General features: G+C 37.9%; 1 protein-coding gene across 1 annotated transcript; it reads left to right on the top strand.

Annotated features, from left to right (window-relative positions):
- The first annotated feature begins 1,590 nt into the window (after positions 1–1,590).
- Positions 1,591–6,228, top strand: LOC113612429 (inositol polyphosphate 5-phosphatase OCRL-1-like). The gene is made up of 7 exons (XM_027092308.1): positions 1,591–1,666; positions 2,367–2,487; positions 2,583–2,744; positions 3,946–4,047; positions 4,572–4,686; positions 5,801–5,917; positions 6,022–6,228. Coding segments are annotated over exons 2-7 (690 nt in total). The 5' UTR covers positions 1,591–1,666; positions 2,367–2,485; the 3' UTR covers positions 6,214–6,228.
- The last annotated feature ends 5,365 nt before the right edge of the window (positions 6,229–11,593 follow it).

The raw sequence follows: 11,593 nt of genomic DNA, 5'->3' as shown, positions 1-11,593 counted from the left end.
TTTCGTTTCTTTTTATGGCTGAGTAATACTCCATTGTATATATGTGCCACATCTTCTTTATCCATTCATCTGTCGATGGACACTTAGGTTGCTTCCATGTCCTTGCTATTGTAAATAGAGCTGCAATGAACATTTTGGTACATGACTCTTTTTGAATTATGGTTTTCTCAGGGTATATGCCCAGTAGTGGGATTGCTGGGTCATATGGTAGTTCTATTTGTAGTTTTTTAAGGAACCTCCATACTGTTCTCCACAGTGGCTGTATCAATTTACATTCCCACCAACAGTGTAAGAGGGTTCCCTTTTCTCCACACCCTCTCCAGCATTTATTGTTTCTAGATTTTTTGATGATGGCCATTCTGACTGGTGTGAGATGATATCTCATTGTAGTTTTGATTTACATTTCTCTAATGATTAGTGATGTTGAGCATTCTTTCATGTGTTTGTTGGCACTCTGTATATCTTCTTTGGAGAAATGTCTATTTAGGTCTTCTGCCCATTTTTGGATTGGGTTGTTTGTTTTTTTGTTATTAAGCTGCATGAGCTGCTTATAAATTTTGGAGATTAATCCTTTGTCAGTTGCTTCATTTGCAAATATTTTCTCCCATTCTGAGGGTTGTCTTTTGGTCTTCTTTATGGTTTCCTTTGCTGTGCAAAAGCTTTGAAGTTTCATGAGGTCCCATTTGTTTATTTTTGTTTTTATTTCCATTTCCCTAGGAGGTGGGTCAAAAAGGACCTTGCTGTGATTTATGTCATAGAGTGTCCTGCCTATGTTTTCCTCTAAGAGTTTGATAGTTTCTGGCCTTACATTTAGGTCTTTAATCCATTTTGAGCTTATTTTTGTGTATGGTGTTAGGAAGTGATCTAATCTCATACTTTTACGTGTAGCTGTCCAGTTTTCCCAGCACCACTTATTGAAGAGGCTGTCCTTTCTCCACTGTACATTCCTGCCTCCTTTGTCAAAGATAAGGTGACCATATGTGCGTGGGTTTATCTCTGAACTTTCTATCCTGTTCCATTGAGCTATCTTTCTGTTTTAGTGCCAGTACCATACTGTCTTGATTACTGTAGCTTTGTAGTATAGTCTGAAGTCAGGAAGCCTGATTCCTCCAGCTCCGTTTTTCATTCTCAAGATTGCTTTGGCTATTCGGGGTCTTTTGTGTTTCCATATAAATTGTGAAATTTTTTGTTCTAGTTCTGTGAAAAATGCCAGTGGTAGTTTGATAGGGATTGCATTGAATCTGTAGATTGCTTTGGGTAGTAGAGTCATTTTCACAGTGTTGATTCTTCCAATCCAAGAACATGGTATATCTCTCCATCTATTTGTATCATCTTTAATTTCTTTCATCAGTGTCTTATAATTTTCTACATACAGGTCTTTTGTCTCCTTAGGTAGGTTTATTCCTAGATATTTTATTCTTTTTGTTGCAGTGGTAAATGGGAGTGTTTTCTTGATTTCACTTTCAGATTTTTCATCCTTAGTGTATAGGAATGCCAGAGATTTCTGTGCATTAATTTTGTATCCTGCTACTTTACCAAATTCATTGATTAGCTCTAATAGTTTTCTGGTAGCATCTTTAGGATTCTCTACTTCTTGTTCCAGAGCAAAAGGACTCATCTAGCTGGTACCAGAAATTAGACACTGAGGACAACTCTGTTTTTTCAGGTACTGAAAAGATTCTTTTTTTCCCTGGTTGCTATGATTATTGCAGAGTCAATAGATTTTATCTGGGCAGATAAGATAATGTGGATTAATGTCAGTGTCAGATACCTTCTCCTATGGAGTGGTTTTATCAAGTCCGTACCCACTGACTCACGTTCACTCCTGATCCTTTCTGTGGCACATTAGCTCTTTCAGTGCCAGCTTAGCAGAGGGGTAAAAAGTGCAGGCTCTGGAGCCAGACTACCTGGGTTTGAATCCCCGTTCTCTGACTTACTAGTTATATGACCTTGGTCCAATTACTTTGACAACTCTGAGCTTCTGTTTCTTTTTCTGTAACATAGGAAGATTTTTAATAGCACCTACCTCATGAGGTCTTTGTGACAATTAAGTGAGATAATGATATAGCTCCTTACTATCAACCAGGCATTGTGCTAAAAGTCTTCTATAAAGACTAGCTCTTATTATTCACGTTCCAAGTTAACGTAACTTACTGTCATTCTAGTTAATATGTCAGTGCTTCAGGGACAGATGTGCTTCTTCCCCCAATCTACGTTATCACTACTTTTATACCTTTCTGTTTGGTAATGCCACTGAGCAAATAGTGATCAAACCAAAACCGCTGATCAAAGCAAAGTCCTATCAATCCTGGATAAGTTGGATGTTATCTTTTCCCCCCTTCCACTCTGGGTTCTGTGTCCTTCAGGGCTTCTTGGATTTGAGGATAATTTTTCATCTTTGAATTTGGACAAGAGAATAAATTTGCAGAATCAGCCTACAGGGGTTCATCGGGAACCGCCACCCCCACCGTCTTCAGTGAATAGAATGTAAGTCCTATGTTGAAACAGATTTCCCATGTGTGAGACACACATGGGAATTGTTTAAGGCAATTTCACTTTTGAATTCCTCATTTATTTGCTAGGCTTCCACGTGAAAAGGAAGCTTCTAACAAGGAACAGCCCAAGGTGACCAATACCATGTGGAAGCTCTTTGTACCAAACACCCAGTCTGGGCAGCGGGAGGGTCTCATCAAACACATCCTGGCAAAGCGAGAGAAAGAATATGTCAACATTCAGACTTTCAGGTTAGTCTCTCTTCTACTTACTGAGGCTAAACGTTAGTACATATAGGAAAAAATGGTCTTTGGGTATTTAAGGTATTAGTTTAATTAGCTTAATTCAGAATAAAAGCATAAAGAAGAGAATGGTGAGCTGATTCAAGCCCCTGTCTTTATGCTGGTCAATAACGTACATATCCAAAATAATGCAAGTGCTATAATTTCCCTTGGATTTTCTAATTACTAATGATACCACCTCTACTAACCTTTCTATCCACTCTTAGAGAACCAAGTCAAGCTCACAAGTACTAGAGAATTGTCTCCTAGTACATTCCATAAGCAAGTGTGTTTATCTATCTGACCTGCTGAATTTCTTCTTGCCAATATTGGAAAATTAAGTCCGCCATTACCACTAGACTTTAATTTACCTACTTTGGGAAGCTAACTGAAGGAAGTTTCACCCAAGCATCTTGATTGGGAGGTCTATCTTCGATTCTTTCCTCTATTATATTTTTCATTTCATCTTGGTGATATCCTCTTTTCTGGACTCACTACGTGTGGTGTGTGTCGTGTATCCCGATGTTCAAAGCAGCAACGCTTTTCTTTGTTATTTTCGAACAGCATGTACCCTTTTAGTCCAAGATTCCAGTCCCATCTGCTATCCCATTATGCCTCATTTATTCTAATTCAGTCATGACTATATCCCTATGCTGAAACCTCCAGATCTTCAGATTTCCCGTGATGCTTATATTTGTATGTAAACAGTTAAGACAGTCATGAGTTTTCCCTTCTGCTTTCCCCCTTAATACTATATCTGTCTCAACAGAATTTCCTACACAGATGTCCTTGTAATCCTTCGGGAAGTGAGTTTTTGGATTTAACTACAACTCCTTATGGAATAGTTATCCATGTTAGACATCCTTATAGCATGAAGATACCTCTTTCCCATCCACAAGCTCTCCCTTCAGATATGAGTTTGGATGGAATGTAATAGGAAGGAAATGTGGTAGAGCAATTAAACTTGTGTTTTTTAAATAGAGACTTGGTTCCTTTCTGTAGGTTTACCTGATGTAAACTTTGGAGAGAATAAGCCCACTGCCTTTGTCTTCTACAGGCAAGAGGGTTTTGTGTGTGTGTGTGGCAAAACAGTTTGAGAAATTATGTTGCTTATTGTGACCATCCACACTTGACCTTTGTTTTTAAATTATGTTTTGGAATCATGTATTAGGTTCTTTGTTGGAACATGGAACGTGAATGGCCAGTCTCCAGACAGTGGGCTAGAACCTTGGCTGAACTGTGATCCGAATCCTCCCGATATCTACTGCATTGGGTAAAATGGCGTCTGGAAGTTCATTTTGGCTGTATGTTTGGTGTTAGTTTATGTGACATTTTGCTTTTTTTCCCCCCACCATTTGTAAAAACCTACTGTAGACTATATGTGAGAGTTAACTTGTGGGTCAAATTTGTGAGATCATAAAGGAACAGATACCTGAATTGGTGTAAGGAAGCATCTAATCCTCTCAAAACCCATAGAAAACTATATACTTCATAGAAACTGAGATTTGAGGTTAATTCTAACAGTGACTATTTCTAGGATATATAAGCAAAGCTCTACTGTTATCCCTTATGGAGGTTTTTTTGTTTGTGTTTTGCATAGCCTGTGCATATACCTGTGGCGGGGAGTCTTTTGAAAAGAAAACTACTTGTCCTTACTGATCACCTGAGTCAATAGAGCAGTTCTCTAAAATTTATCTTTTCCGCATTGTTTCATCTAATGTCTCAGAAAATGGGACAGGAGGTAGTCAGAGATAATTATGGGATGTGTGTAGATCCGACATCCTCTTGTTTTCTCAGATTCCAAGAGCTGGACTTGAGCACAGAAGCCTTTTTCTACTTTGAATCTGTGAAGGAACAAGAGTGGTCCTTGGCTGTGGAGAGGGGTTTGTATTCCAAAGCCAAGTATAAGAAAGTAAGCCGCATTGAATTATCTTTTTTAGTATACAACTAAGTAGAACTCACTAGAAGTTACTCTGTTATCTATAGCTTGTTCCAAAAGAGTGGTTTAATTGAATTCTTCCCCATGTGTAATACTGGAATAGGGCAGACTAATCCTTTTTATTCCTATTTCCTAGAAAAAGAATTCCCTAAGTTTCCCGATCTTATAGTTTCATTGCTTAGGTAGTTTTTAGGAGAAAAGAAGAATTTTATTGTCCTCATAGCAGTAATTAACTCAAATGATGACACATAAGATAAGTGATTTTTGCAATGAGAGTTTAAGATTGAAATTGTTTGCTGACATGGTCAGAACTGGATGCTTTACAGAAAAGCAGTTTGAAGCATGTGGGTGCATAGGGCAAGCTTTGGAATTGGAGCAAGAACAGGAGTGTTGTGGAATTTCAGTGAGCTCGAAACTTGGTTGTAAGTCAAGAATAGAGTTGACTTTAGCAAGGTGGCCCAATTTGTTGGTCTCTAGAAGGCACGTGGTAGAGGCTACCAGAAGAGTTATTTTAATTATGAGGCTACCATACCAAGCCCTTTAAAAGGAGTCATTTGTCTAAGTAATTTTCATCTGCATCTTCTAGCAGCTGATATAGGTGATAAGACTCCTGAAGATGTTATTCCTCTCGTATAGACTAATACACATTTCAGACATATTTCTAGTTCACAGACTTAAAAGTAAAAAGGAGTGTTATTTTATACATTTTAATTTCTTAGGAAATTGTAAATCAGAAACTAGGAAGAAGAGGCAAAAGGAACAAGCTGGGATAGAGGCTTTGTCATTATTATTCGAATTTTTTATGCTGCCTACTCACGGTAGGCTAAAAAGTGATTAAAATAATGAATCTAGAGCTGAGTGTACTCGTTGTCTCCAAAGACTTTTAACTCCTACTGGTCAGAGCCAGATTAAAGCTTTCCCAGAGAAGTTTTGTTTTCTCTTTATGAGGCCCACTGGGAAATTAGAGGATTTGGATTCAGATTAGGGCATGGTTATATCTTCTTGGTGGAAAATTAGTTGTGGGAATTCGATATGTGGCAAAGAGTGGTATTAACATGAACCTCTTCTAATTCCCTGCGACTCATAGGTTCAACTGGTCCGCCTCGTTGGGATGATGCTCCTGATATTTGCCAGAAAGGATCAGTGGCGATATATCCGTGATGTTGCTACAGAAACAGTTGGGACTGGAATCATGGGGAAGATGGTGAGTTACTTCGGAAATGAGCTCAATTATGATTTATGTCCATGTGAAGTTCAGGTGCTAGTTGCATCTTTGTACTAACTGTGGATCATTACTCTTGCTAACAGGGAAACAAAGGTGGGGTAGCTGTGAGATTTGTATTTCACAACACTACCTTTTGCGTTGTCAATTCCCACTTGGCTGCCCACGTGGAGGACTTTGAGAGAAGGAATCAGGATTATAAGGACATCTGCGCACGAATGAGTTTTGTGGTCCCAAATCAGACCCTCCCACAGCTGAACATCATGAAACATGAGTGAGTGGTTAAGTCTTCCTTAGCCTTTGAATAGTGGTGGTGAGAAGAGACTAAACGTGGTGAGAAGCTATAGAAATGTGAAGAGTGAAGAGATTATTGTTTAGGGATTGGGGTCACGAAGAAGGGGGCGGGTTTGAGGAATAGCAGATGAATTAGATTTTAGTCAGAGGAATTAGATTTGCTATCAGAGGAAAGGTTAGTTCTCTTAGTGGGCATCTAGAGTAATGGTAGAGGGGGGTCTGTCAATTGACATCAGTTTTTATTATTTTTTATTATAAAATAGAAATGTTCATTGTGAATGTAATAAAAGGTAAAAGTAAAAAATCCCTCATTTCTTACCTCTGCTCTCCCCGGCCAGTCCCTCCTTCTGAAGAAAAACACTGTGGACAATTCAGTGTGTATCCTTCCAGATCTGTGCTGTCCGTTATGACAGCCAGTAGCCATAGGTGGCTGTTGGGCACTTGAAAGTAGCTAGTCCAAACTGAGATGTGCTGTGAGCATATACACTGAATTTAGTAGGGAAAAAATGTAAAATATCTCAACTTTTTAAGTATTGATTACATGTTGAAATAACAAAAGTTTGCATATATTGAGTTAAATGGGATTTGTTTTTTTTTTAAAGAAGGCATTGGGGTTTTTTTGTTTTGTTTTGTTTTTTTAATTTATTTTTGGCTGAGTTGGGTCTTCGTTGCTGTGCACGGGCTTTCTCTAGTTGCGACGAGCGGGGGCTACTCTTCGTTGCGGCGCATGGGCTTCTCATTGTGGTGGCTTCTCTTGTTGCGGAGCACGGGCTCTAGGCGTGCGAGCCTCAGTAGTTGTGGCTCACAGGCTGTAGAGCGCAGGCTCAGTAGTTGTGATACACGGGCTTAGTTGCTCTGCAGCATGTGGGATCTTCCTGGACCAGGGATCGAACCCGAGTCCCTTCCATTGGCAGGCAGATTCTTAACCACTGCCCCACCAGGGAAGTCCCTATCTCTTCTGAATAGTGCTGTTATAGACTTTTCTCTATGCACACACAAACACACACATACTCATTATATAGGACTGTATTATCCTATTTATTGTGAATCTCTTTCCAAGTCAGTAAATAGAGATCTACATTATTCTTTTTACTGGCTGTGAATCATTAAGAAAAGGGGCTGTGGAGATTTAAAGACACCAATGGATAATGTGAAAGGTTAGTGAAGAATGGGACTTAATAAGGATAGAAACAAAAATCAGTTGAGGAATGGATTGTTAGTAGTAAATGGTTAGTTGTAAGGAAATTAATACTAGTAATTGAAATTCTGAGAGGGTGATGAGATTTGGAATAGTGGTTTGAGATGTGAATTAGTAGGAAAACAAAAGATAATTTGGGGGTATTAGGATCAGTAGAGAGTGGGGTAATTGAGGAAAGAGTAGGGAAAGGTAGTGATGTTGGCCTCTTTCCATATTGTCTCAACAATTAGGATCATATAGAATTCTGTTTCACAGTGGTAAAACCAGACCTTGACATCAGTAATCCATTCTTCTGCCTCAGTTATTCTGCTATTGATTCCTTCTAGTGTATTTTTCATTTCAGTTATTGTATTGTTCATCTCTGTTTGTTTGTTCTTTAATTCTTCTAGGTCTTTGTTAAACATTTCTTGCATCTTCTCGATCTTTGCCTCCATTCTTTTTCCGAGGTCCTGGATCATCTTCACTATCATTATTCTGAATTCTTTTTCTGGAAGGTTGCCTATCTCCACTTCATTTAGTTGTTTTTCTGGGGTTTTATCTTGTTCCTTCATCTGACATAGCCCTCTGCCTTTTCGCCTTGTCTATCTTTCTGTGAATGTGGTTTTTGTTCCAGAGTTTGCAGGATTGTAATTCTTGCTTGCTCTACGTCTGCATATTTATTCCTGTCCTATCCCTAGGTTCTTCAGAACCTTTCTTTTTTTTTTTTTTAGATTCCATATATATGTGTTAGCACATGGCATTTGTTTTTCTCTTTCTGACTTACTTCACTCTGTATGAGGTCCATGCACCTCACTACAAATAACTCAGTTTTGTTTATTTTTATGGCTGAGTAATATTCCATTGTATATATGTGCCACATCTTCTTTATCCATTCATCTGTTGATGGACACTTAGGTTGCTTCCATGTCCTGGCTATTGTAAATAGAGCTGCAATGAACATTGTGGTACATGACTCTTTTTTTTTTTTTTTAAGAAGATGTTGGGGGTAGGAGTTTATTAATTAGTTAATTTATTTTGCTGTGTTGGGTCTTCGTTTCTGTGCGAGGGCTTTCTCTAGTTGTGGCAAGCAGGGTCCACTCTTCATCACGGTGCACAGGCCTCTCACTATCGCGGCCTCTCTTGTTGTGGAGCACAGGCTCCAGACGCGCAGGCTCAGTAGTTGTGGCTCACGGGCCCAGTTGCTCCGCGGCATGTGGGATCCTCCCAGACCAGGGCTCGAACCCGTGTCCCCTGTATTAGCAGGCATATTCTCAACCACTGTGCCACCAGGTAAGCCCCATGACTCTTTTTGAATTATGGTTTTCTCAGGGTATATGACCAGTAGTGGGATTGCTGGGTCATATGGTAGTTCTATTTTTACTTTTTTTAGGGAACCTCCATACTGTTCTCCATAGTGGCTGTATCAATTTACATTCCCACCACAGATTGTCTATTTCTTCTTAATGTGAGTTTTGGTATATTGTATCTTTCAAGGAATTGGTTCACTTCATCTAGGTTATCACATTTCTTGGCATAAAGTTGGTGGTGGTATGCCTTCCTGTGTTACGTTTTTAATGACTATTAGATCTATAGTTCTTTCTTTCATTCCAGATATTAGTAATTTGCATCCTCTCTCTTTTTAATTAGCCTGGCTAAAGGCTTATCACTTTCATTGATCTTTTCAAGGAACCAGCTTTTGGTTTCAGCGATTTTCTCTGTTGATTTCCTGTTTTCATTTTCATTGATTTCTGCTCTAATTATTTTTTGAAATTAATTAATTAATTTTTGGCTGTGTTGGGTCTTCGTTGCTGCATGTGGGCTTTCTCTAGTTGTGGCGAGTGGGGGCTACTCTTCATTGCGGTGTGCGGTGGCTTCTCTTGAGGAGTACAGGCTCTAGGCGCACAAGCTTCAGTAGTTGTGGCATGCAAGCTCAGTAGTTGTGGCTCATGGGCTCTAGAGAGCAGGCTCAGTAGTTGTGGCACATGGGCTTAGTTGCTTCAAGGCACGTGGGATCTTCCCAGACCAGGGCTCGAACCCGTGTCCCCTGCATTGGCAGGTGGATTCTTAGCCACTGCACCACCAGGGAAGTCCCTCTGCTCTAATTCTTATTATTTTTTCCCTTCTGCTAATTTTGGATTTAATTTGCTTTTCTTTTTCTAGTATGCTAAAGTGGAAGCTTAGATCATTGATTTTACATCTTTTTTATTTTCTAATATATGCATTCAATGCTGTAATTTTCCCTCTAAGCACTGCTTTTACTGTACTTTACAAATTTTGACAAGTTAGGTTTTCATTTTAATTTAGTTCAAAATATTTTCAAATTTCTATTGAGATTTCTTCTTTGACCCATGTGTTATTTGGAAATGGGTTGTATTTCAGAATTTTCCATCTACCTTTTGTTGTTGTTGTTATTGATTTCTAGCTTAATTCCATTGTAGTCTGAAAGCATGCATTGTATGATTTCTATTCTTTTAAATTTGTTAAGGTGTGGTTTTTGGCCCAGAATGTGGTCTATCTTGGTGAATGTTCCATGTGAGCTTGAAAATAATGTGTATTCTGCTGTTGTTTGATGAAGTAGTCTATAGATGTCCATTATATCTAGCTGGTTGATGGTGTTGTTGAGTTCAACTTTGGCCTTACTGAATTTTTGCCTGCTGGATCTATTTCTGATACAGGGGTGTTGATGTCTCCAACTATGATAATGGGTTCATCTATTTCTCTGTGCAGTTCTATCTGTTTTTGCCTCACTGGTTTGATGCTCTGATTTTGAACACATACACATTAAGGACTGTTATGTCTTTTTGGAGAATCAACCCCTTTATCATTATGTAATGCCCTTCTTTATTGCTGATAACCTTCCTTGGTCTGAAGTCTGCTCTGTCTGAAATTAATATAACTACTCCTACTTTCTTTTGATTAGTGTTAGCATGGTATATCTTTCTCCATCCATTTACTTTTAATTTATATGTGTCTTTATATTTAAAGTGGGCTTCTTGTAGACAACATATAGTTGGGTCTTGTTTTTTCAATCCACACTATCTCTGTCTTTTAATTGTTGCATTTAGACTCTTGATATTCAAAGTGATTATTGATATAGTTGGATTAATATCCACCATATTTGTTACTGTTTTTTACTTGTTATCCTTGTTCTTTGTTCCTATTTTTGTCTTCTTCTCTTTTTTGGCCTTTTGTGGTTTTAACTGAACATTTTATATAATTCCATTTTCTCTCCTTTCTAAGCATATCAGTTATACTTTTTTTTAAACTTTTTTTAGTGGTTGCCCTAGAGTTTGCAATATACATTTATGACGAATCCAAGTTCACTTTAAAATAAGACTATACTGCTTCACAGGTAGTACAAGTACCTTATAATAACAAGATAATCCTAATACATCCCTCCTGTCTTCTGTATTATTGCTGTCATTTATTTCACTTATACATAAGCGTATACATATCTCATTTTATTGCCCCTCACTTCATTGCACTTCATAGATATTATGTACTTTACAAATTGAAGGTTTGTGGCAACTCTTCATCGAGCAAGTCTATGGCACCATTTTCTCAACAGCATTTGTTTGTTTTGTGTCTCTGTGTCACATTTTGGTAATTCTTGAAATATTTCAACTTTTTTCATTATTATTATATTTGTTATGATGATCTGTGATCAGCACTCTTTGATGTTACTATAATGAGTTGCTGAAGACTCAGATGATGATTAGCATTTTTTAGTAATGAAATATTTTTAAATTAAGGTATATACATTGTTTTTTAGACATAATGCTATTACACACTTAATAGACTGCACTATAGTGTAAACATAACTTTTTATGCACCGGGAAAATAAAAAATTTGTGTGACTTTGTGTGTAGCTTTATTTGTGTGTAGTTTTATTGCAATATATGCTTTACTGTGGTCTGGAACTGAATTGCAATATGTCCGAGGTGTGCCTGTACACGCGCACACACACACACACAGGCATAATAGTTGAATACAGTGTTGCTATTATTATTTTGGACAAACTATTTTATGTTAGATCAATTAAGAATAATAAAAATTAAAGTTTTAATTTTACCTTCAATTATTCCTTCTCTGATGCTCTTCCTTTCTTTATATAGATCTGTGTTTCTGATCTCTATAATTTTCCTTTTCTTTAAAAAAATTCTTTTAACATTTCTTGCAAGGCAAGT

This window comes from Aethalodelphis obliquidens, unplaced genomic scaffold (assembly GCF_003676395.1).
Source record: "Aethalodelphis obliquidens isolate GAN/ISIS:26980383/991018 unplaced genomic scaffold, ASM367639v1 scaffold77, whole genome shotgun sequence".
In the NCBI taxonomy this organism is placed as follows: domain Eukaryota; kingdom Metazoa; phylum Chordata; class Mammalia; order Artiodactyla; family Delphinidae; genus Aethalodelphis; species Aethalodelphis obliquidens.
This window is presented reverse-complemented; position numbering and strand designations above follow the sequence as displayed.

Bases quoted from the DNA above. Each gene is read 5' to 3' on its own strand.
- LOC113612429 (XM_027092308.1), top strand. The intron at 2,745-3,945 runs GTTAGTCTCTCT...ATCATGTATTAG, and splicing joins GTCAACATTCAGACTTTCAG to GTTCTTTGTTGGAACATGGA. The intron at 5,918-6,021 runs GTGAGTTACTTC...TCTTGCTAACAG, and splicing joins CTGGAATCATGGGGAAGATG to GGAAACAAAGGTGGGGTAGC.